General features: G+C 35.8%; 1 protein-coding gene across 1 annotated transcript in view; it reads left to right on the forward strand.

Annotated features, from left to right (window-relative positions):
- Window positions 1–26937, forward strand: part of LOC137630420 (MAM and LDL-receptor class A domain-containing protein 1-like) — a 211480-nt gene that overhangs the window by 17785 nt on the left and 166758 nt on the right. The window contains exons 7-21 of the mRNA XM_068361880.1: window positions 4582–4762; window positions 4946–5056; window positions 6328–6488; window positions 8948–9101; window positions 9536–9646; window positions 9926–10084; window positions 10307–10566; window positions 10917–11133; window positions 13017–13110; window positions 13413–13593; window positions 13993–14224; window positions 16864–17009; window positions 22058–22171; window positions 22358–22484; window positions 24901–25132. Coding sequence (XP_068217981.1) covers window positions 4582–4762; window positions 4946–5056; window positions 6328–6488; window positions 8948–9101; window positions 9536–9646; window positions 9926–10084; window positions 10307–10566; window positions 10917–11133; window positions 13017–13110; window positions 13413–13593; window positions 13993–14224; window positions 16864–17009; window positions 22058–22171; window positions 22358–22484; window positions 24901–25132 — 2480 coding nt within the window. The remainder of the gene's footprint in view (window positions 1–4581; window positions 4763–4945; window positions 5057–6327; window positions 6489–8947; window positions 9102–9535; window positions 9647–9925; window positions 10085–10306; window positions 10567–10916; window positions 11134–13016; window positions 13111–13412; window positions 13594–13992; window positions 14225–16863; window positions 17010–22057; window positions 22172–22357; window positions 22485–24900; window positions 25133–26937) is intronic.

Raw genomic sequence — 26937 nt, forward strand, 5'->3', positions numbered from 1 at the left:
ACAAAACATTGGTTGCCATTTTTTATCGTGCTTTTTAGGTGTTTAGGAAACGCATGATATAAAATCGCCTTTAATATTTGTGCCCGTTTTAGTTTAGGGTACTGTAGTACATGCATTAAGTGTTCTGTACATTAAAGGGTAGTTTGTTAACAGTACTACGTACAAGGGAAGGTTTTAAAAGTCCGAATATACATGTTAAATAAATAGGTAAATATGGTGTCAATACTTCGCGGATTTTCACCTATCGCGCCCGCGTCTGGAACCTATCAACCGCGATAAACGAGGGTTCACTGTATCACTATCATCATGCGCGTTAAATGCCTTGTTTGTTCTGAGCGTGGTTGTTTACTGAGCGTACACGCCGTCATTTCAGGCGGCGTCATAAAGAAAAACATTTCATTTGGAAGTCCTAAGAAAAATACGTAAACTAAAACATTGGTAATAAACAAATCAACATACAGTACTGTATACAGTGAACCCTCGCTACTTCGCGGTTCGACCATCGCGGATTCACCACTTCGCGGATTTTTTCCATAACCCATATATATACAGTAATATATATATATATATATATATATATATATATATATATATATATATATATATATATATATATGTATACATGTATTTATGTATATATGTATGCATGTATATATGTAGGTATGTATATGTGTATACATATATATATATATATATATATATATATATATATATATATATATATATATATATATATATATATATATATATATATATATATATATATATATATATATATATATGTGTATATATATATATATATATATATATATATATATATATATATATATATATATATATATATATATATATATATATATCTAAAGTAGGAAGATGTGATGTAGTTCTAAGGGAAAAGTATGGGAAATATGTCTGGGTAATAAGCAAAGCTCTACCTCCAGTTTGTTTCTTCATTATGATCAGAGATAAACGTAAACAAAACATTGGTTGCCATTTTTTATCGTGCTTTTTAGCGTGTTTAGGAAACGCATTATATAAAATCGCCTTTAATATTTGTGCCTGTTTTAGTTTAGGGTACTGTAGTACATGCATTGAGTGTTCTGTACATTAAAGGGTAGTTTGTTAACAGTACTACGTACAAGGGAAGGTTTTAAAAGTCTGAATATACATGTTGAATAAATAGGTAAATATGGTGTCACTACTTCGCGGATTTTCACCTATCGCGGCCGGGTCTGGAACCTATCTACCGCGATAAACGAGGGTTCACTGTAATCAATATAATCGATGCAAAAACTAACCTATACATATATGTGTACTGTACACTAAATGAGTTTGTTTCTTCATTATGATCAGAGATGAACGTAAACAAAACATTGGTTGCCATTTTTTATCGTGCTTTTTAGGTGTTTAGGAAACGCATGATATAAAATCGCCTTTAATATTTGTGCCTGTTTTAGTTTAGGGTGCTGTAGTAAATGCATTAAGTGTTCTGTACATTAAAGGGTGGTTTGTTAACAGTACTACGTACAAGGGAAGGTTTTAAAAGTCCGAATATACATGTTAAATCAATAGGTAAATATGATGTCACTACTTCGCGGATTTTCACCTATCGCGCCCGCGTCTGGAACCTATCTACCGCGATAAACGAGGGTTCACTGTATACCTATATGTCTTCAGAAGATGAACCCTCTTAGACTCCACTCTGCAGAGGATATGAGAAATCTTCAACTACTGTATCTACGAGAGACATTGTATGCTCTTTGATGCTTATTATCACTCACCTGGTCATGTGAGCTCACCCAAATGTGCACATTTATCTGCTCCTGAGGTCTTTCCTGTTCTCTTGCACACCTTGGATGGTTCAAGCTGTCAAATTATTGTGCACTCATTTGATTTTGAGGATTGACCTGTTTGCATATATGCCCATGATGGTGCTTGCTCTCCTACTAAACTGCTCTCTCCTGTACCCAAACCCACTCTCCAATCGTCGCGTACTCGTCAAATCTTGAGGTCTTACCAGTTCTCGAGCAAGTGCACTCACCTGTTGGGGAATGCTCTTCTGCCCACGTACGCTCCCCACATAGTGTACTCGTAGGAACTTTAATATTTTCCTTTTGTTGCTCACTTACCTTTTAGTGCTCATTTATCTGTTCACCCGTTCTCCGGTTAGCAAGCATTCAATTGGGTATGGACACTCCCCCTATATGTGCCCACACTTCATTTAGTGTCCATTCATCTGTTTGCTTGTAGGGGCGTGCTTACCTGTTGGCGAGCGCTCATCTGTTCACGCGTGTTCTTTTGTATGCTCGCACTCCTATTCTACATGTTCATATGGACATAAACACTCAACTGTACATGCATGCCCTTCTGTTAGAGCCTATTCTACTGTTTGCATGCTTGCATTCTCTTGCTCATACTCTTGCTCTTGCCGTCCAAAAGTCGAACATTCACCATATCCTAAATCCTCATCTTTTTCCATGCACGTAAGCTCACCTGGTCATTTGCACTCTACTGTTTGCACGCTCACCTGTTAACACACTTTTCTGTTAGAGAACGATCTATTCATAAACCCTTTTATATACATGCGTACCTTATGGCTAATGCTCACTCTGCTGTTTGAACGCGCGCATCTGCATACATGTTCTCCCAATAAGATGCAATCACCTGTTAAATAACACTCTCCTGTTCTAATGCATTTATTGCTTATCCAGCATGGGTTTGTATATAATTTTGTCCTCTGTTCTATGAACCTTACCTCTGAGTGAACAATCTTCAGAGGAGGATTCCTCATGCATAATTTACTGAAGGAAGGCTACTGTGAAGTATTTATCAGGAGATTGATCTCCCCACACAAGGTCATCAGATAAGGTGTCCAGTTATAAGAGAGACTGCTCTAATACACTTTTGGACCAGTTTCTTAGAGCTCATTCTCTCCAGTACTCCTTGAGAGATAGATCACTTCCTATCATCGGAGAACTTCATCCTCGTCAAGGGTCAGGTAGTCCAAGGGCGGTTCAGTCCGTAGGTCTTGGCATAACCGTGTTAGCACATTGTAATGGATCTAGATTACTGTTTAGATTCAGTACTGGGAACAGGCTGAAGACATCCAGAACCTTGCCACCTTTCTATAGAATATGTTATGTGGGATTAGGATTTCAAATTACTCTTTTCTCAAAAGTGCTATGTCCTTTAAAGGTGAATATTTGAAAGACAGAGTTAATAATTGGTTATAGAAAAGGACATGAAGAAGTAAACATTTAAGGGAAAGATGATACAGTGCTAAAACAGAATAATAAGTTTAACTGTTTAGGATTAGTAATAACAGTGGGAGGTACTAAGAAATCAGTGAGATAGACTGAAAGAACCATGGTTAAAGTAGAGATAAGTAATTAGAGTTGTTTTAGAAAAGAAAATGACATTTACTCGAACTTTTGGAATTTCAGATTATTACATATTTGGTTGGGAGAACATCTATATTATATGTTTACATTTTTTTGAATGAAAACATCTTGTTTTTGCTTAAACATCCTTTTTTATATTTACAAAAGTGCATCCAGTCCTTTATGCATGGTAACTGTATTTTAGTTTTTCTTCTAGAATTTGAGGACAGAAACTTGGGCATTTAAGAGAAAGAGGAAAATTTGAAAAGTATGAAGATGTGAATGGAAATATTACTACTAGATAAGAATGTGTGGTATATATAATGTACAGGCAAGTTAGGGTGCAAGATATTAGAAATGCAGCTACATTGCTGAGTTTTTATAAGAATCCTTATTTGGAAAGTTTGTGGCATATTAAATTGGTATTTGCTAAACATTATCTTAAAAATTCCTGGTTCTCCTAAGAACATCGCTGGGCTTTAGGTTCCATAATTGCTGCTTGTGATGTGATTTAATGAAAGTTTGGTTTCTTGTAGTTTTATTACTCGGTGAATTTAGTTAGTCTCAGGTTTATTAATTCATATTTTGGAGCATCAAGTTTAAGTATAGCTGTAATGGTTTGATACTGATTCACTAGACTATGAGGTGTGTCTAATGTATAAAATTGATAATATATACTCACTTTATATTCATATGCATACCTACCCCCATCCGCACTGACTAATAATGCCAAGGGGATAGGATATTGATTTCAACTTTGGGACTGAAGTCAAGGTTGATACTGGCCAGCCACACTAGACTGAAGACAAGGCTGATGCTGGCTAGCCACATTAGACTGAAGACAAGACTGATGCTGGCTAGCCACACTAGACTGAGGATAAGGCTGATGCTGGCTAGCCACCACTGTTAGTTACGAAATGTCTTTTTTTGTGGATGAGAGGTCTCTTGAAGAAAAGAATACAGGAAATTTTTAGTTGTTTAAGATTAACATTGATATAAGTCAGTATTGAGACCAAATTAGTATAAACATCGGGTGAGTATAGAAATAACTGATATTACTATTAAAATTGTGTTGTAGCCCCCTATCCTCTATTACTAGAGTATCAGCCTGATTTATGTAGCACTGTCCATCTTAACAGCTTTACCTCTTACTATAATGTGACTATTAGTTTTAATGTAATGGCTTGTTTTCAATGTGCAGGACTGGACAGAAGTTTGGTCAGAGCAGTTGACTGGAACAGATGAATGGCTTGAAGGTCGCTTTACCGTAAAAGAGTCTTTCTTCAAATTAAGACTTGAGACCATCTTCAGTGCTCCAGAAAATAGTACTGGCGTAGCCATTGATGACATTGTAATGAAGGATGGAATGTGTGGAGTCTTAGGTATAGTTATATTTGCCTTCCTTTAGTATAGTGTGTTATTACCGGGGGAGATTATGAAATAGGAATGGTTGGGAAAATGTTCATTTATGAGATGTCAGCAGCTTTTTCTACATCTTTTCTTACTTTTATCCCAAAAATTAGAGTTAATATTTGGGTTGTTAAAGCAAGATTAAAAATTTACAGGCGAATGCAATTTTGACGATGGGCATTTCTGTGGGTGGACCATTCAGACTGGCATCGATGCCACCTGGACCTTGAGGGACGGAGAAGATCATACCTACCATGGAAAGCGTGGTTAGTAACATTCACTTTATCCTCTATGTAGAACTGTTTATTCATCATAAAATATTTCATGTATACCATTTGAGTTATAGTTCCATTTTAGATTGTAAATTTTCATTATGGCAACTTCAAAAATATTTTAATTTGTTAATATACCATAGATTGAAAAGCAAAGAAAAAATATGTAAAAATGCTTTGTATAAAAGCCATAAGATTCTTTAGATTTTGAAATTAGTATCGTGAGAGCTCTTATATCCAGTGAGGCCAAGAATTAATTGGTTACCATACTTTCTAATTCTATTAGAAGTGTTCTACTTAATATGATCAAAATGCAGTAGAGCTACATGCAAATTTATGTTTTATATTACTTTTATAGCATGGCACCAGAAAATGTTACAAATGTCTTGATAGTTGCATATTTACCATCTACTGTATTTCCAAAACCTAGGTAGAGGTAGCACTGCTGTTGCGGGTTATAATGGTTATAACCATTTCTCAATTTATTTTACTTATTCCTTCACAAACAAGAATGTCTTACACAGGCACTTGCATTTAGATTCATATGACCTGTGAACATACTTAAATCTTTTTATGAGGTCATTCATTTTGGAAGGTATACTGTATTATTAAAATCTCCTGGAAGGCCAAAACTGTACGCACTAAAAAACACTCAATTAAATAAATATAACACTAGCCCAGTACTATAAACCTGTCAAAACAATCTATGGTACTTAACATTGGTGCAGGAGTAAGGAGAGCCTCGGTCATGATGAAATTACATGAAAAAAGCTAAAAAACCAAGCGGCACACAAAAAATAAAACGGCCCTTACGAAGTCCAACAGAAGGATGTTGTCCAGGTGGCGCTGGCATCGGGCGTCGGTAGAGTAGTTCAAGTAAAGTAGATAGGGCCTCTGTAATGGCCCTTCCCTTTGATGAAGGAATTATCTAAATGGAAGACAGCCTGTGAATAGTGGTTTTCACACGCCCCTGCTTTATAAACGACGCCCACTGGGTGTTCACGCGAGGGTAGTAACCTCTGCATTACATACTTTAATCTTTCTCTGGTATATTTGGAAGTTTTTATATCAGAAAAGTGTAAAGAAGGACTCTTTTCACCGGGCGTCACAGGTATCTCCCCAGAAATAGATTTTTCCTTTGTCAAAATCCCTTTATTTAGTTATTCTCTAATAGCATTTTATGTCTTACTAACCTACATCCATGCTAAATTTGGTTTCTTTTTCTAAAGCTTTAATAACCTTCTGATCATATTTATGTCCAACAGTTTCAGGATTTGTTGCACTTAAGGCTAAAGATGAGTCACCTGGAGATGTTGCTTTGCTTTTGAGCCCAGTTATGAATCCAGCAGATGCAGTTGCAAACTGTTTCCAGTTCTGGTATACAATTGATGCGCTTGACTTTGGTACCATCAATATACACATTATAGTAAGTTTCATAATTAATTTTCTCATAAGGTCATTAAGAGCATATCCCTTATATTCATAATGGGTATATCTCCAAAAGCTTCATTTTGTCAACGTTACCTCTTACAAATAAGAAAATCCCAAATTTTTAAAGCAATTTTGTATTTTTCCTAACCATATACAAACCCAAGTCCTTTATTAGGAGTATGATTTGAGTGAAGCTGGGACATGTCTGTTGATATTCATAATGAGATTTTGGTAGTTAGTGGTGCGTAGCGCAAAAGCCCTTCTCTGACCACCGAGATTAGAAGGCCTCTTCAGCCTCGGCCCGCACCGTCTACAGTAGGCTGACCTGACTATCAGCGCAGCCAGACGCTGGCTCCGTTATAAGTCTGTAGCTGTGTTCAATATCTAGATGTGTATTACACGCACGCAGAGAGAGAGAGAGAGAGAGAGAGAGAGAGAGAGAGAGAGAGAGAGAGAGAGAGAGAGAGAGTGTGTGTGTGTGTGTGTGTGTGCGTGTGTGTGTGCGTAGTACAGTATATTACATACTTACCTGGTAATTTGCTGTTGGTTGGGAATCTTCTCTTGTGATATTCTTCATTTTCAGGAAACTTGAAAATATTAACTTTTGGACTATAGTCGTAATTTCTCTTACATTTGGGTACACATCGTTGTACCATAGTTCCCGGGTTAAAAAGCCCTGTGTAAATAAACCGTGATTCACTAAATAGTTTTCAGTTAAGTTTAAACATTTATAAAATTCTATAACAGTTCTTCAGTATGTTCTCAAATAGTCACCTAAAATTCAACAATATTTGTATATATTTTCTATAGGTTTAAGTTGAAATAAGTCATGTAACACCGGCGTGACACCTTGCCTCAAAATTTTAATCCAGCCTATAGCTCTCACGCATCAAGAATTTAAATGTCCTAGTGAAGAGGCCTTGTAATCTCGGTGGCCATGGCCCTTCCCCCTTGCCAGTAGAGTGAGTAGCTGCTTTGAGCTTCACCTTGAATTTATTGAGAGGTTCAGATTAGGATTTCTTTCCCTGGATCCCAGTATTCCGGCTTAGATGGGCCTGCTAATTTTCCCGAGAATGGGGTTGAAATCCAGGGATTGTTATTTTTTCTCTCTGATTTACACAAAACGAGCTATAAAATGCACAAGAAAGAGAACACATGATTTAGACAAACTGTTTTGGGCCTCTTTATCACAATACTAAGAACTAGGCTCACTGATCACAGTATTGACTGCTTGTGTTTCTTTAGGAACTATTTTATCAACAACTCTTAGTGTATATGTGACTGAAGACTGTATGTGGTTTGTTTGCAAAGAATTCTAGTTTATTTACACTCATATCTTGTTAACATAAGAAGATAAATTTTATTACTATTACTTAACGGTTTTGGTCTTCTTATAACACTTGAATGCTACTGGTTTTGTTAAGTCTTCTACAAGGAATTATAAGATTGCAGTTGGCTGCAAAGTAATACGCTTGTAGATTTGTGATAGTGGTTCCTTTCTATGAGGTAATGACATAGTAATAATGTCGACCATAACAGATGAATTTCAACATTAGAGGCGCTTGGTTCTAACAAGCCTGAACTCGAGGGTCTCCCTTATATACTCTGAGTCCGTGCTTTATACTTTGTTGATTTTTATTCCCTATTAGATTCCCTGATTTTGCCTTTCACAGGAAAGACGTTAGAGACCAGACAGCACATTAACTCCAAAAAAGTATAAATTTGTGGTTGGCCTTGTTTGCCTTTAGCAAATTTTGTCAGCACAAATGAATTACCCAGGCAGTTAATTCTAATAGCCAGGCCTTCTCCATCACGAGACTCAATACTACGCAGTACTCTAGAAGTTTTATTCCAGCTGTTACCAAGTTGTGGAATGATCTTCCTAATCGGGTGGTTGAATCAGTAGAACTTCAAAAGTTCAAAGTTGGAGCAAATGCTTTTTTGTTGACCAGGCGGACATGAGTCTTTTTATAGTTTATTTATGACATATTTGTTTTTGATGCTGTTAATAGTTTATATATGACATGTCTGTTTTGACGTTGTTACTGTTTTTAGAATGATTTATTGTTAATTTGTTCTTTTCATTTATTTATTTCCTTATTTCCTTTCCTCACTGGGCTATTTTTCCCTGTTGGAGCCCCTGGGCTTATAGCATCTTGCTTTTCCAACTAGGGTTGTAGCTTGGATAGTAATAATAATAATAATAATAATGTGATTAATAAGTTTTCTTTCCAATAACAATATTTGTTTATAATGTCATTGTAAATAATCAAAATCCTCTCTGAAACTTTCACTGATGTGTAATATATCCTGTAATTTTCATAGTAACCTAGTATATCTTGTTAAATTTAAGCCTTATAAAATCTAAGACTCTTTAGTTAGCTTAGTGAAAAGTACGTATGTTTTATGTTATGTTTATTGCATATGTTTCAGTGAAATTTATTTGTATTTTAGCCTCTTGGTGGAGATCCAGTGAAACTGTGGGGACTAGATACTATTCCCGCTGGGGAATGGAGTGTTGGACGTGTTCCCCTGGGCGGCGTTACTGACAAGCATTTCCACATTGTGGTTGAAGGCATAACTTTTATCTCTCAAAAGCAGGATTTAAGTAAGCAGTAGAAAAAGAAAACTACTTTTATTTTTCTTATGATGATATGAATCATACCTTTATTCTAAGACATTGCCTTTCACTACTTTGACATTTTTTAAATTCATATCATAGAATACATCTGCTTTTGAATTTTTATTTTACTGCTGTGTATTACATCTGATTCCTTTATAAGATAGAAATAGACATTCATGTAATCTTGATTAAAGGAATTGTTGGCAAAATCAACAATGTTTATTAGTATTCTTGGAAGGGAAGTTTTCAATTCAGTTCATGCATTTTAACATGTTAACAGACATGTGATATGTCTCTTGTGTGTATCACTATGATAAGATTTTAGTTTTTTTAAAAAAATAAAGAGGGTAACAATCAGAGTTAGGGTAACAATCAGAGTTAGTTTTAATAACTGATATATTTGCTTTATCTCATTTCAGAAATTGATGACTTTGTGGTATTTAAAGGCCCTTGTTCTATTTGGCCCCTCATTGCTGTCCCTACTAATGACACAGACACTACTGTCTTGCCTGTCAGTACAACAACTTCAGGTATATGAATTTCCAGTTGAATGCGTTTTGCGCATTATTCCTATTTTTATTTATTCAAATTGAAGATATTAATTATGAAGATTATTCAACATATCATTGGTCATTAAAATAAATTTAGTTAAATTTCATTTTTTAAGATAATTTTGACATTACTGTACTAGTATTATTACTACCTTGTCTTAATTGTAAAATATTGATTGTGTACATGTTTATTATGTACATGATCTTATTAAGTTATCTTTACTAATGTCCCTTTGGTTTCCATTTCTTACACAAAAGAACCTCTGGGCGAAAATGACTGTGATTTTGAAGATTTCTTTATGCCGTACTGTACATGGAGAAATTCTGATACCAATGACACCTTAGCATGGATTTGGCAGGAAGGACCACCTGATACTGTATCTCCTGGTCCTGCAGTTGATCACACTTTAAAAGATAGTGAGTAATATCAGTTATTAAGTGCTTCCTAAGAAATGTTCGTATTACAAGGTATTTGTTATGCTTGCCTGTAGCCTATATAGATTTGATATTTTGTATCTTTCAAAATCTAACTATGTAATACATTGTTGTAAATATGAACTATATTGTACTGTATCATTTTATTGTTACAACAATACTCTTATCAAAATATTATTGTAATAAATGTTTTAATTTTTTAAGAGACTGGACATTACCTTTATGTGGAGGCACAATGGGATGGTGAATCATCCATGACAGTCCCTCTAACTCAGGGCCCTGTGAAAGATGCTCAGTGCTTCAGATTTTGGTATTACATGTTTGGCGAAAAACCTCCACAACTCTTAGCAAAGATGGAAGCCCAAGAACAAATTTTTACTCCTACATTTATCAAGACTGGCTCCCAGGGTGATTTTTGGCACCAAGCTGTAATAGATCTGAAACTGACAAATCAAGAGTATAATGTAAGTTATCTAATTATTGATGTGTTAGTTGAATTCCATATGCCATTTGTATACTGTTCATGTGCACTCATCCAAATAAGATTACAGTACTCTACTGTGATAATTATGAAAAAAATCATATGTAACATGTTTGATTAAAGTTTAAAATCCTGCTAATTTACTGTACGGTCAAACAGATGGGAGTGGAAGGACATGTCTGAGGCCTTTGGCTAATGATGATCATATATAATGTATATATATGTTTTTTATACTGTATGCTTATACGCATATATGTATACATATACACTATGTACATAATGCATATGTATATTTTATGAATTTTCTTTTCAATTTTTATCAAATGTTTCCAGGTTGTGATTGCAGCCACATGGAATGAGAGTAGTCAGGGCTTGGTAGCTGTCGACGATCTTCGTTTACACAGTGGTATCTGTGTTCATTATCCAAAAGATCCTGGATCACTTCATGATTTTGAACAGGGTGGATCTGAATTTGATGTAGAAGGAACTGTGGAGTTTGATACTTCGAGTACATATGAGCAGCCCGATCACACTTTGGGTACAACTAAAGGTAGTGTTACATGTAATGTTCTTATTATTAATTGTTGATAAATAAGTGATTCTGTGTTGTTCAGTTAAATTATTTCAAGGGTTATTTTAAGCTTTCAGATTTGACAAACATTCGTCGTGACATTCCCCAAATATCTTTGTCGATTTGAGCACCTGCAGGCAGCAGTTGTACAAATTGATTTAGGGAGGAAATACACCATTTGTTCTCTTTATTTGCCTCCAAATGACAACATCTCTTATGATAATTTAGTAAAGGTGATTCAACAACTCCTTCAACCATTTCTTTTACTGGGAGAATTGAATGGTAGACATCCTTTATGGGGGGATGTTTTTGCAAACACAAGGGGCAATATTATGTCATCAATTGTGGAAAATGAAGATGTGGGACTCCTTAATACAGGAGGGCTCACACACTTTCATGTTCAGACAGGTACTCTGTCATGCATTGACCTTTCAATTGCAAGCTCTAACTGCCTTCTCGATTTTGAATGGAGAACATTGGATGGTTGGCATACTATAGTCCATTTCTTTTAGCGAGGCATATTTGCACCGACTTGCAGCGTTGCCCTTTTAGCTCGGAAAGGTTTCCTGATCGCTGATTGGTTGGACAGGATAATTCTAACCAATCAGTGATCAGGAAACTTTTCCGAGCTAAAAGGGCACCATTCCGAGTTGGTGCAAATCTGCCTCGCTAAAAGAAATGGACTATAGTGATCATGCTCAAATCATTATAAGTAGAAACAACAATCCACCCCTACAGAGATTGCCACGATGGAACCTTGACAAGGGGGATTAGAATAGATTTCGGGAGCTAAGTGAAATTGAAGGGAATGATGAACAGTTTGAAAGTGTAGATGATGCTATAGACTTACTGAGTGGAACTATACAATCAGCAGGAGTCAATGCAATTTGTAAAACCACAGGTTTATTTAAACAGCAACCAGTCCCTTGTTGGTCATCAGAACTAACTACCCTACACAGAGCCACAAGAAAATCTCTTAATTCGATTGTGTGGATTTGACTATATATGAGAAATGCATAGTTTCGCCGTGTAATGAAAAAAGATAGGCGCCAGTCTTGGATATTATCATTATTAATATTATTATTTGCTAAGCTACAACCCTAGCTGGTAAAGCAGGATGCTATAAGCCCAGGGACCCCAACAGGGAAAATAGCCCAGTGAGGAAAGAAAACAAGGAAAAAAATATTTTAAGAACAGTGATGCTTTGGGGTCTCTTTCTAGGGATACCCTAGTTTTTGCCTTTAAACTGATAGTTTCAACCTCCTTAAAATTTTCGTTAGGAAATTCATTTCGTAGCAGTGGTAAGACATCGGGATTCCGCTCTAGTAGATGTTTTGGAAGTTTCAAATTGGACTAGAAGATCTTCTTGGAAAACACTATGACAGCCCTTCCCAGCAATCCTATTAAGAGAAATACTTTCCCACCTTTATCATGTTTAGGAAAGCCTTCGTACTTATCTATGACTGCTAGTTGTAGTCAAAGAATATCACCAGATTCCTCAAATCTCCAATCCTCCCTTGTCTGAGGAACCAATTATGTATCCAAACTATATAACAGTTACAGCAAAGGCTAAGGTTTATAAACTATGAATTGTGAACAATCTGGAGAAAGATGCGATAAAAGAGGTCTTAAACATAAATTTTAATGTAACTGTAAGTCATGGCTACCATAAATATTGTTTTGCAATAACAGAAATTTGGTAAGGAAGTTTTTTTTCAATGTTTGCCAATATCATTCCTGTATGAAATATATTAAATTAACTTTAATTTCTCTTTTACTGCATTTGCATTACTTCTGTCTATGTTAATATAGATAAAATATGTCCCCATGATACCCTGATAATTTTCTTTTTCTATAAACAGGACATTTAGCAAGGTTAACACTAAATGAATACAAGAAAAATGACAAGGGCCAGTTAATATCACCTATTTATGAGACTTCTGGAAAGAGTTATCGGTAAAGTATTACAACTCACTTATTGTATTTTGAAAGTTATTTAGTATGACATTACTGAAAATGGCTCTGTCTGATATTGTACTTAGATGATAGCTCTGTGAAATTTTCAATTAAAGTGAAGAAGTATATACAAGAGTAAAGATTGAAATTCTAGATTTTTTATGAAATTGTTTTTGTTAAAGCATTCAGTTTATTTTGTGATATGGTATCAAGTGGAATACAATCAAACTAACTGGATTTTTATGGGACCATATTTGTTATTATATAGCATATGAGTAATGGTTTTCTATTGAAAATTTCAGGTGCATCTGCTTCTATTATTACTTTAGCGGTTTATCGAATATTGCTGAATTAACAGCCAGTGTATCAGAATATAAGAGTGGTCATATGGGGCCCCCATTTCCCTTGTTTATACAAAGAGAAGCACAAGGAGATGAGTGGGTTCATGTTGAGTCCTACAATCCTCTTTCTGGGGACTTCCAGGTAAGAGAGTATTTTCTTTTAGTTGTTAAATAGTTTATTGTTTCTTTCACATGGAATAATCTTAAGGTACCTATTTAATCATGTGAAATTTTTCTTATTCTTGAAAGGTGCAAGAATACAACTACTTTATAAGAAATTGTGACTGTATATTAATGACTTTGAATGCTCTTATATATGCACTGAATGCATATTATGGAATCAAGTTTTGACCACCTTTGAACAGTAAATAGAGAAATTTAAGGAAAGTAAAATTTACCTTAACTGTTGTTGAGATAGTCAGACGTATGATATATATTCCCTTATAATTGATTTTTATTTGGTATCCAAACCTAAAGGTAGCTTGTTCATGTGAAATCATTTTATTTAATGAGTTTGAAATTATTGTTCTTCATCTTTCAGCTCACCTTTGATGTAGTTTTACTCAGTGACAATCCTAACGTTGTTCTTGGTATAGATGACGTTTATAGTACCACAAGTGACTGCAATTCATTTGGTCCTTGTAACTTTGAACATGACATGTGCACCTGGAGAAATGATGAGACTGATGAAGTTGAATGGCTTCTGCAAAGCCCAAGTGGTGGAGGGATTGTTGAGGGACCTGCATTAGATCATTCACTTGGTACAGTTAAAGGTAAAAGACTTTGAAAATAGGTTGTTGGAAATAAATCATATTTCTTAAGATCTTAGTTTTCAGTTTAGATGGTTTAAAATTCTTTACATTATGTGTAATTCATTCTGTATCTCCTAAGCCGGGCCCTCCTGAATTTGGATGCATTTTTCACTCAAAATAAATGGAAAAATTAACTGATTAGATGTGATTCATGAGTTGAGTACAGTAACAAGATCTTATTTCAAGTAAAGAATATGGGAAGAGATGTGATGTCCAGAACTGAAGCATTTCTGGATAACCAGTCAGCAATTGTATTCTACAAAAACAGCTATGTGACCTGTTGTAAGGGATATGCAGGAAATGATGGAGATGGAAGAGGACAAATATGCCACCTTGAATTTACTTGATCTTATTACCTGCTTTTGACACAGTTGTGCATGAACTACTACTAGATGATTTATAGTCCTTTGGTATACAAGATGAAGCTTATGAGTATCTGAAAGAATTTTTGGTTTAAAGAAACGACTGTGTACAACTTGGAAAAACTTTTTCATCATATGAACCATTAAGCAGAATGGTAACCCCAAGGAAGTGTACTAAGCCAAGTCTTATTTTGTATCTATTCTATAGGTCTATCAAAAGTACTAAAGAGACATGAAGTGATGTTTAAACTATTTGCTGATGATACACAATTTTACTTCTCCATAAATGATATTGATGATATCGCTGAGAATTTAAACCACTTTCTTACTAGTATAGGGAATAGATGAAAATGAAACAACTAAAACTAAATGAAAATAGAATTGATTTTAAGGTGGTAGGAATGAAAAACAATATAAGAACATTTGGTGACATCCAAATAGATGTTAATAACAACTTGGACTTGATATCTAGTAGAATTTGTGACCTAGGTTTATCACTTGACTTTAAACTTGTCTCTTAGTGCTCAAATAGATAATGCAGTAAAAATCTCTGGGTATCACCCTTGAAAAATTGCTTTGTTTATAGAAGTATCTGGATGAACATTCTGTAACGACACTTGTGTTTATCGGTGTTATTACCAGGATTGACTGCTGTGACTCTATTACCATCTACCCAAAGTGCAGCTTAAAAAATTACAAAACATAAAGAGAGGAGCAAGATTAATAAAAGGTGTCCCACCCAAAGAAAGGAATAACCCCCATACTAATTGAATTACACTAGCTGCCTATTACAGCTAGAATAGAGTTGAAGATATATGCCGTGACTCTTGAATTTATCAGATCCAGATGTCCAAAATATTCAAGAGAATTGGTACACATGCGGCCAACAAATCACATTGATATGAGAATAGTTAAAGGTGTTTTAAGATATTGGAGTTAGGATATACTTGTCTGTAGGTTCTAGAGCTTTCAGATATGCTACCCCAATACTATATAAAAAGCTCCCACTAGACATCTAAAGAATTGAAGATAGTAAGGCCGTAAAGAAGATAAAGACTTTATAGTTTTCTGTTTTGATAATGTGGATTTTACAATTAACATGAGTACGTTGTTCGATACTCCAAATGCCTAATAGTATACACATCAAACAAATCTTGTTGGTCCTGTAGGGCACAGGGCTTCCATATATGACATGACCTGGCAAACAGCCTTCAAAGTAAAGTAAGAAAGTAACTCAGAGATAGTTTTAGAATGTGATAGTAAAGGACAAGGAATAGGAAGTCAGAAAAACAGCAAATATGAAAATGTCAGCATAAAACCCTATGAAAATACCCAGGAAATAGGAGTAAAAGAGTTGATAGATGAAAACCTAGCTCTGGTGACAGAACAAGGTGGAAGGGAATGAAGAGAGCCTGCTTCAATTCAATCTTGTAAAAGGGGTAACTGACAAACTTTTTTATAAGGATGATGAAAATTGCCTTATGAGTGGAGGAGATAATCTTTATAAATTTCCTAGGAGCGTTGTTTTTTAACTTGAATTTTGATCATGATGCATCTTGCATTCTAACTTTTGTTTCTGGCCATATATCTTTTAAGGCAGTGAGCCTTGAGGAAGAACTGACACCTCTTAAAATATTTCAATTCCTAATCTGATAAAGGCATGACAATATTATTTTTTTTCATCACTCTTTTTATGTAAATCTGATTGATTTACTATAGCACACAAAAGTAACATTAGCAAAATGTTATTTGACACTTGTTGAATTAGGGGAGGAAAAGGTGGTATGCCTAATTGCTGGAGAATGGATGTCATACATGACAAAATTGGGGGATGTGCCTTGGTATATGTATGTATGTACTTTTGCTATATCATGCAGATGTATTTTATGTGCTAACGATAACACAGTAAGACTAAAGAGTTCTAACATACCCACAATAAAAACACTAGAACCTACGACAGGTAACCACGCACACCAACCCTACTCAGACAATAGGTGAACAGACAATATGCATCTCCGTTCATTTAGCTAATTTTTGCACTACACATTAACGTTAATTTTTGGAAATGCAGTTCAATAATTCGTAATTACTAGATTTAGCAGAGCTTATAATACATATTTATTTTGTATTTGAAAATAAAGAATCATATGTATAAAAGAAATATGATATTGCAAAGAACATAAACAACCTTTATGTATATTCCTGTAATTATAAAATTTCAATTTATTTCTCGGTCAGGTCACTACATTATTATATCAGGACCACAGATGCCAGCAGGAGGAGGTTTTGCTCACCTGATTTCTCAGATATATCCTCCATCCAGTGATCATGGAGGCTGTCTCAAATTTTGGTACAATGCTGCTTTTATTGAAGGCTATCTTAAAGTAAGTGAATTATTTGGAATCCTTGTCGTTTGCTTTGCGCTTTATAGAAAAATAACTCCAAATTATTCTCTGGTAAGAAAACATACCCAAACCAAGCACATTTTCTATAATACTTAAACAGTTTATGCAACATTGAAACATATAGTACTAGGATTTAATAAGCAATTTGTTGTTTAGTGTTCCTTTTTCCTACTCGTTGTGGGTTGGTTAAACTATTTATTAATAATGTTTTGATTTCTATGAACCTCTCCCGATGTTCATATTTCTTCTCCTGAAGCTTAATTTAAATCAATTTATACCTGTAAAATTGAAAAAATTTTCCCATTTTCGTTGGAGTGAACGAAATTTCAACCAAATTAAATTGTTTGCATCATTTCGTTTGGCAATGTGTTCCATTAGCTCATCACTAGTTATTTGTGTGAACTAAATGTAGGCTCTACATTGGGATGGTTATATATTTCACATATATCTATCTCATAGTTGTTCTATAACTGGAATACAAACCAACGCTATTTGTAAGGGTATTACTTTTGGCGAAGCTGAAAGGACGAGCCATTGAAATTTAGCTAGGGTTAACTACCCATCCCACTAGTTAGCGGTGGATAGGGGGGTAGCTTGCTACCACTCCCACTCACACACCTGAGTGATTGAGCTCACTTTGCTTTTGACTTGGATGGATAGTGGTTGTTACTGCTCTTCCTCCTCGCCTTGTTAGGACTGTCATTAATCTTTGACTTTTTGACTTATATATATATGAAAACATAATGTTGTTATATATATGTTGTAAGTTTTCTTTTCAGTGTTGTGTTGTGTGTGTGACAGCGTAGTATGGCAGGTTATCAAGGATGAAGAACCTTCCCTTCCAACCTTTCTTCCTTGGACATTGGTCTTCCCGTTGGTGGATGGCCTTCCGTGCAACCCGGCCGACGCCACAGGGAATCATCATCATTTGGATATTCCTCCGTTTGGCTGTCATCGTCGCCTTCCCCTCTACGTATTTTTAGAAGGAATCTGCTGGGGGAAGGGAGTGTGGCCCTTTCGGAGCTTGATTTCGGTCTTGCTCTTTCTGAAGGTCATCGCCGCTCACTCGTGGGTGGCTGACAGAATACTCTGTGAGGGTGACACCTCTCCCGTACGCCGGTCAGGTTGCGTTTCCGAATCGTTTTCTTAATTAATTAAGAAAAATTATATCTGTTGTAATTTAACTTTTCAGCTTCGTCTCCACAGGGAACACCTTTCCTGCTGGAGGGTTTGTGATTCCCTCGAGTAGTTTTTTTTCTCTCAGCTGAATTGATTAATTGTAATTCTTGTTTTGTTACAGTCTTTAAGCTGCCGCTTTCCTTCTCCTGTTGATGTCGGCCGGGGAAGGGAGTGCACATTCCTTAGTTTATTTCTGTTCTCACGGAAGACACCTTTCCGGTCCGTGGACTAGAGGCTCCTCCCGAGGAAGTTTTATGTTACATAATTTGTTTTATTTTTCCTCAGTTAGTGATGCCTTTCTTCTTCGTTCGGCTATGATAGCCAACCTAGAAGAGCAGTACCTTCGTATTGGGGGAATCTGCTGTCACTGTGCCATCACTTTTCTGTTCTCTTGCACCTGTGGCAGCTCCTGTTCAACTCGCTAACCTCGAAGAACTAGCTCCAACCACGTTTTCTTAGGTAACGCTAGATGTAGACCTTCATCTTCAACAAGGCATGTTGGTGGGAAGCAAAGAGTGCTGCCTGGAGGTCTGCCTCCAGGGGTTGGATTTCTTTCCCTTCCGAGGGAAAGTTTTCCTCCCCAGGGCACCACAAGACCTCAGGCCTTTGGTACAAAAAGTACCTTCACATAAATCTCTTAGAGATGAAGGCCGTTTTTCTGGCCTTTCAAGAGTTTCACCAGCTCCTAGCGGTGGTGGTGAGGAGTGACAACACCACAGCAGTGGCTTACATCAAGAAGCAAGGAGGTACTTTCTCGCAGCCCTTATCCCATGTAGTAGTAGAAATACTGAGATGGGCAGATGTCCACTTGGTCTCCATATCAGTTCGCTTCATTCCAGGCAAGAGGAATGTGCTCGCCGACAATCTGAGCAGAGCATCGCCGATAGTGGGTTCTCAATGGTCTTTGGATCATCTAGTAGCTAACAAAGTCAGGACTTGTGGGGTTCTCCAGCTGTGGACCTGTTCTCAACGGCTCTGAACTTCAGGCTCCCATTGTACTGCTCCCCAGTCCTAGATACCAAGGCTCTCTGGCAAGATGCATTCCAACAACGGTGGGACAACATCATGGTACAGTATATGCATTCCAACCCTTTTGTCTGATGAGAAGAGTATTCAGCAAGACCAGAACATAGGTCAATCTTTCAATGACCCTCATAGCTCTGCTATGGCATCACACGGAATGGCTCACAGACCTTCTGCTGCTCCTGATAGAGACCCTAAGAGAACTTCCTCCACGACACAATCTACTCAGACAACCACATGTCAACATTTACCACAAGGCAGTAACTTCGCTATGCCTTCACGCCTGGAGATTATTCAGCATATCCTCTCTCAGAGAGGTTTTTTGCAACAAGTCTCCAAGGAGATATTTGGATAGCTGCAAAAGTCATCAGCTTCACTCTACCAGGCGAAGTGGAACGTCTTCTGTGGTTGGTGCCGTGGAAGGGATCTCAATCTACTCAATACCTTTATACCAGCAATAGCAGAATTCTTTGTGCATTGAGGGAAGAAATGCATCTTCCAGTTTCAGCTGTTAAAAGCTATCACTCAACTTTGAGTTTTGCCTTTAAACTGAAAGGAATGGGCATTTCTTCACCTCTAGAACTTCCCTCCTCATACAAAGTTATGAACTTACCTGTCCTCAGTCAGAAGTGAGACCTCTCCCACGGAACGTGGTTCGAGTTCTTTGGTCCCTAGAAGGATCCCCGTACGAACCATTACGACAGGAAACAGTTTGCTTTCTATCCCTGGAAGACGGTGTTTCTGCTTGCCTTGGCCTCAACCTAATGAGTTAGCGAACTTCATGGTCTTTCGTTTGATGTCGCCTATTCAAGAGGATGGGGTGAGGTAAGCTTCAGCTTCTTCCCTGAGTTTGTTGCCAAGACTCAGAATCCAGGGTTTTGGATCCTAGATTCGACTCCTTCCGGATAACGAGTCTCCGGTGTGTAAGTGATGACCCAAATCATCTGTTACTATGCCCAGTAAGATGTTTGAGGTGCTACCTCAAGAGAGTAGCAGCAGCTCAGTCCAGAACGCCCTCACTGATCGTAAGCACGGACAGAAACAATAGGAGGATCACGAAAAACACAATCTCCGCATGAATTTGCAGGGTTGTTGACCTTTCTTTGAATCCCAATCCTCCTCCAGCACGTCGTCCCAGAGCCTACGATGTCAGGGGCGTAGCTATATCTCTGCCCTTCAAGAAGAACAACTCTGTGACGCAGGTATTGTAAGTGGGCGTGTGGAAATGCCAAACTACGTTCACCGCCCACTACCTGCAAGAAGCGACACAAAGGAACCTCGATGCGTTTTCCATCGTTCCTGTGATGGATGCACAACAGCTAGTTTAGTACCTCAAGCTTTTTATTGGAAAAGTAGTAGAAGGTTGAGGGCATTGGTTACACGGGTTTTAGTCAAAGGGATTGAAAAGAAAGGTCTGGCTCTTTTCCTTTCTTCATCCTCCCCTCCCTTGGGGAAATCAGCATCCTGGGCCTTCTGCACAAGCTGACCTCAAACCTCTGTAGGTAAACCATTGCTCCCTTGTGTAACCAAGTGCCGAATTGTCCCAATACTGTTGCGTCCCCATACCCTGGCAAGGTGGTATTGGGAATGTCTCATTCTCCTCGGTTATTTCCTGCAAGTCGCAGAATAACCTTTACCTTGACAGTTACATTGCTAGTTTCTCATCACACACAGCTTGTGTAGGCCGCAGACCTTGCTTAGCAGATTTAGCGAGGTGTTAGGGTCTCCTTATTGTCGCACAAAACTCTGAACAATAGGGATTACCTAGGGTAAGGCCAAAAAAGCTAGATTGACAGGGACGTCCACCCTTCTAATTGGTGAGTCAGCCATATAAATAGGGTTGGTTTGTATTCTCGTTATGAAACAAATGACAAATTTGTAGGTAATTTGTATTTTTCCTTACGATACAAACCTTAACTATTCATACATACTTGCCCTCCAACCCTATCCTCCTTGAAGTCCTACCTCCAAGTAAATTGAGCTCAATCATAGTTGTGTGAGTGGAAGGGATAGCAAGCTAAATTTTAATGGTCCGTCCTTTCAGCTTCGCTGAAAGTAATACCCCTATGAATAGCTAAGGTTTCTATCGTTAGGAGAAATACAAATTACCTCCGAATTCGTCGTATTTATATAGAAAATATCTAATTTTTTTGTATTAAGAAACAATATCCTCTATGCATGTGCAGCATCCCCTGTATTCACTCCAGTTGTAAACAAACCAGGAAATCAGGGAAATCAACCCCGTTTAACCTTCAATACAGGAAGATGAAAGAAGCTACTTTAAAATTGAGGAATTATCTCCTTTTTGAACATTATGTAACCTTATTGCTGAGAAATACTCTAATAAGTAGAGCAAGGTAAGTTTGAAATATTCTTATTCTTCCAAATCTGCAGAAATCGCCTCTTCCAAGGGATAGAATCGATAAACTGTATTGTTGTTTATCGAAAGGAAGAATAAGGGAAAATTTTAAAATTTTACTAGTAAAAGCCTATTAAGCCGAGATTCTGGAGAAGAAGCAATAGAAACATCTGGTGAGAATTGGATTAAGAAATTTTTTTATTTAGATTATGTTAATATCCATCAGAGACATTCCACTTCAGTGTGCTTTTGGCCCCGAAGGCATTCCTTTTACTTTTTATCCATTTCCTTCAGTCTTTATGCAGTGATTGTAATTGAAGTGTGACCTTCACAATGTTTATGTATATGGTGGCTATTCTGAATTTTTTAATACTGTATAGTAACTTGATTTTATTAAGAAAGGGTTTTAAGATCGGTTTCTATTAACTTGGGATAGTGTTTTATTAATATTTTCATATATTTTTAGGTGTCTCTGGACTCTGGCTCTAACTGGTACACGGCCTGGAATCTTGAAATGGGAGTTGATACAGTTTGGCACCATGCACAAGTCAACCTTGTCCTTCAGAGTACTTCTTATAAGGTAAAGGCATAAGCTCTGGTACTGGTAGTGTTCAAAGTACTTGTCTAGCTGGGATTTTCAATAATGTATTAGTATTCAATTAAGTTTTAAAATCTGTAAGTTAATTAGTCTCAAGAAATGTAATGAAGATTTAGTCACTGATGATTTAATTTACATCTAACCAAGTAATTTACATACCCACCACAGATTGTCATAACTGGATTTTTAGAATCTGACCCTGGTACCTGGATTGCTCTGGACGATCTCAATTATGAACATGGTGTGCCTTGTTTTGGAGGTATTATACCATTGGAAGCAGATGTGATAGAGAAAAGTAAGTTAAACACTGTGCTGTACTTTATTTAATCAAAGTCAATATACAGAAGTGTTCAATAAAACCTAAGAAAGTTGATATTTTTAGTTTAGTTTTTATTTTTTTTATAGAATGTACATGCTTTAGATACTGTCTGTAATGTAATTGTTTATACTGTTGCCTTAGTGCCGGATTATTATGTAATTTCCTAGTTGTTTCCATCAATATCTTAGCCATATTTACTTTCTGTAATGTTGATCTTTAATATTTTTGCACGGGCCAATGTTTTGCCTCCATAGTCACGACTAAATTCTTTCTACTGTAATTTCTCTTCTGTTTGGTGCAGACTTTAGTAATCACAATTTTGTAATGGGTGAAGTAGCCTTTGGACTTTGTCTATCAAGGGAGGTTCATAGAAATTAATAATAATAATAATAATGTTGATAATGATAATAATACAGTAATACTGTTATAGTTTATTATTATTATCATTGTTATTATCATTGTTATTATTATCATAATCATTATTATTATTATTATTATTATTATTATTATTATTGTTATTATTATTATTTTTATTTATTTATTATTATTATCATTATTATTACTGTATTATTATTGTTACTAGCAACTAACAAAGCTACCAACCTAGTTGGAAAAGCATGATGCTATAAGCCCAAGTGCCTCAACAGGAAAAAATAGGTAATGATAATAGTAATAGAGGCAGTATTATGTGTGATCTTGCTATATCATATTTTTGCTTATTCTAAAACTTTCTGCCAATTTTAATACCTTTAAATATGGTTCTTTTAAGCCTCATACCATCTTTTAAATTAAGTTTTTTGGAAGGTTACCTCTCAATCTTTAATGCTGTTTTTTTCAAGTTTCAATTGAATTGGAAGAAGTAGGTTTCTGGCAAACTGAAATATTAACGATAGAAGATACTGAATTAAATAGAAATGTATCGTTAATAAGAACAACTGTACTTTTTAGTACCACTAGGCAGTACTGCTAGACATTTACATCTCTTTCATATTTGAATATGTAAGCTTATTGTCTAAATCAGAAAAGTTAGGTTTGTAGAAGCGCCCGTAACAGTCCCATCATTACCTAACAATACATTATTAAGAATTAATAAAACCGGAGAAACTTTGCTAAAAATGGAGCACTGAGATTTAAGGTCATCAATATCATACCCAACATCTTTCTATTCACTTGCTGTTTGAACAATAATCTCCATTTTGTTATCATTGAACACTGTGTATTATATCCACTAGCCTAACCTGATCCAACTTTCTCCTCATTTACTATTTTCTGTTCTCTCATGAAAGTAACTTGACATATTCTTTCCTAAGTTTCTCTGAATACTGTACACATTCCAAACATATACTCTTCAAATACCATTGTTGTTATCAAAGTAAAAAAAGTGAATGCAGATCTTTTCTAATTGCAACCCATTCACTGAACATTTAGATCATTAACTTATTTTAAAACCAGAGTAAAACATCAAAATACTGTAGCTTTTTCTCCTTAACCTAATCGTAATAATTTTACCAAATCCATTGTCCTGTGTGATGGAAACATCTTGCTGCTCTGATTTGACAAGAGGTTGTGAGTTTTTTGGCATCATGCCACGACATTTGGTTACAATAACATTCCACAAATGGCATTGCTGGACCAATACCATACTCAGAGGTAGGAAATATCAAAAAAGGGAAAGAGACTTTTTTTCATATTTTTAGTTAATAGGTAGAAAAGCTGTAGCTTTGAGGAGGTAAACATGATGAACACTGGGTAAGTATTGAAATACAGTAATAGATTTTATTATCAACATTACATTTTTCATTTTAAGTTATATATTTGTATTTGTTGATATGTAGTACTGTACTTTGTTGTATTCCATAGGTACCATTATATTGTAGGTTATAATCTAGCGATTGCTTATTTCTTTTAATAATTTTTCATTAATGTATTACCTAGTACAACTAACTCTTCATGACAATTGTTTGTCTAGAAGTTTTGCTGGTTTGTCTAGTCATACGTGTAGTCGAAGTCTCCATCATTTCGTTGTCCCAACATGTGATATTTTCAAAGCTGTTATTGTCATTAATAGTCAGTATTACAAGGCTATCTTTTGAATTACAGCAAAGTATTCAAATTTTTTTTGGAGAGTGCCAAGTAGATTGTGTTTTTGAATTAGGATAATCCTTTTGACTCTGTTTTTGTTATTCTTGAAATACACACTACTAATATTATGATAAAGTATCATTTACCTTCAAAATTATGCCAAATCCAGCATTTTGTTATGAGAAGTTCAAGAAAATCATTGCTAATCTCAAGTATGATCTGTCACTTTCAACATTCATCATAAAAATGTCATTTAAAGGTTCTTGAGTATTAAGAACTTATTTTTTATTTCGTTTCTATTACATTACAGCTCTTCTGCATATTGGCTGCCCTTTCAATAGCGAATGTTTCTATACTGTACAAGGTGAAATGTCTATAGGAACAACAGAAAATGTTCATGATCATCGAGGCCATGGAAATTACCTGTATGCAACAGCTTTTCACACTCAAGAGACAGATGTATATAGTTTAGTTTCACGCCGCCTTACACCAAACTTTGATGTCGAATCTTCAGCTGTTAATAAGTACTGTCTTTCATTCTGGTAAGTAGGGATAAAGAAAAATGTGTTTAACCTTTTTATTTTCTTTTCTTGTAAGAATCTTTCCTAGAAATAAGTGTTTCTGTTTCATTTTTGGCATTGAACAAGTCATTGTCATATATGATATTGATAGTTTTAGATGTTTTGATGGAGTGAAGAAAGCTCTGGGTGATAGGAGGATAGATGTGAGAGAGGCAAGAGAGCATGCTAGAAATAGGAATGAATGGCGAGCGATTGTGACGCAGTTCCGGTAGGCCCTGCTGCTGCCTCAGATGCCTTAGATGACCGCGGAGGTAGCAGCAGTAGGGAGTTCAGCATTATGAAGCTTCATCTGTGGTGGATAATGTGGGAGGGTGGGCTGTGGCACCCTAGCAGTACCAGCTGAACTCGGTTGAGTCCCTTGTCAGGCTGGAGGAACGTAGAGAGTAGAGGTCCCCTTTTTTGTTTTGTTTCATTGTTGATGTCGGCTACCCCCCAAAATTGGGGGAAGTGCCTTGGTATATGTATGTATGTAGATGTTTTGAATAGTATAGATATTATTATTAAAGAAGCACCAACTTCCAAACTTATTTTCAAAACAAATTATGAAAAAATTACACCTTCTTAAGATGTTATTTATTATCTCTCAAAGTTTACTATTCTAGTTCATTTACTTATAGAATTTATTTTTATTAATGAATGGAACCTATTTATCAAAGTGATCCTTTTGAAATTCTGTATGTTTTTACGTATTTTTGAGGAAAATATGTTTTCAGTTATAGAAGATTAGAAAGCTTATTTGCTTGTATTTACTGAATATTTGATCATGCGCAGTACTCGCTAATTCTCTTAGGAGTTTATATTTTTTTTAGCCAACAGCATTTGATTTAGTATTTTTACAACCAATTGCTTTTTGCCTTGTAATCTTTGGGTATACCAGTAGTGATAAATTAATTTTTCCAATTGAATACTGTTCTTTGTCAATCTAGGAAGTACTTCTCGTTATTTTTACTATCCAAATTGATGACTGGTAGTTTATCATAAAGTGATAGCGTTATGATTGTAAAGGATCGAAATAGAGTATAACTAATTTTGGCTTTGGTATTTTGTTCGTGTATGTAAAATTTTATGAGGAAATTCATTCATTTTGGCTTTGACCTTCTAGAGAATTATTTTAGTTTTTTAAGGTTTCAGGCCATTTCACATTTAGTCCATTATGAGACAGGAAATTTGTGCTTAAAGGGTAAGCGCAATATACTTAGAGTACTTTTCATTTTTAGCATTTTTAGGGCTTAGGAAAGAGATACTGTACTTGTTGACGGGATACAATTTCTTAAGCAAGTTTTTGCATGAAATTGTCTGTCATCTGCTGCTGTGAAATATTTGTTGTAATATCCCTCATCAAAAACTTTGGCACTCAAGCCCTTGACCCTTTTTTGGGACATTTTGCTCAACTTGTAGCACAAAAACTATTAGAGAGAGTATTTTATAATCTTTATTAACATATACAGTACTTGAATAAATTTCATTTCTATTGGTATACTGTATAGTTATATTTTGTAAATCTTCCATAAAAATAAATAAAGGAAGAGAAAAAACGGGTAACATATGGATGTAAAATACATGTAATGGCACTGAAGGCAGTACAAATATATGGATGTAGAATATGTCCTATGGCTCTGAAGACAATTGAAATATTTGCATGTAGAATACGTCCAATGGTGTGGAAGGCAGTTGCAATATCTAAAACGCAGTTGAAATGTCCGAATGTTGAATACATACAATGCCACTCCAAGTGTAAACTAGTGATAAATATAGAATGTATGGTT

The sequence above is a fragment of the Palaemon carinicauda genome, chromosome 38, assembly GCF_036898095.1.
Source record: "Palaemon carinicauda isolate YSFRI2023 chromosome 38, ASM3689809v2, whole genome shotgun sequence".
NCBI lineage: Eukaryota > Metazoa > Arthropoda > Malacostraca > Decapoda > Palaemonidae > Palaemon > Palaemon carinicauda.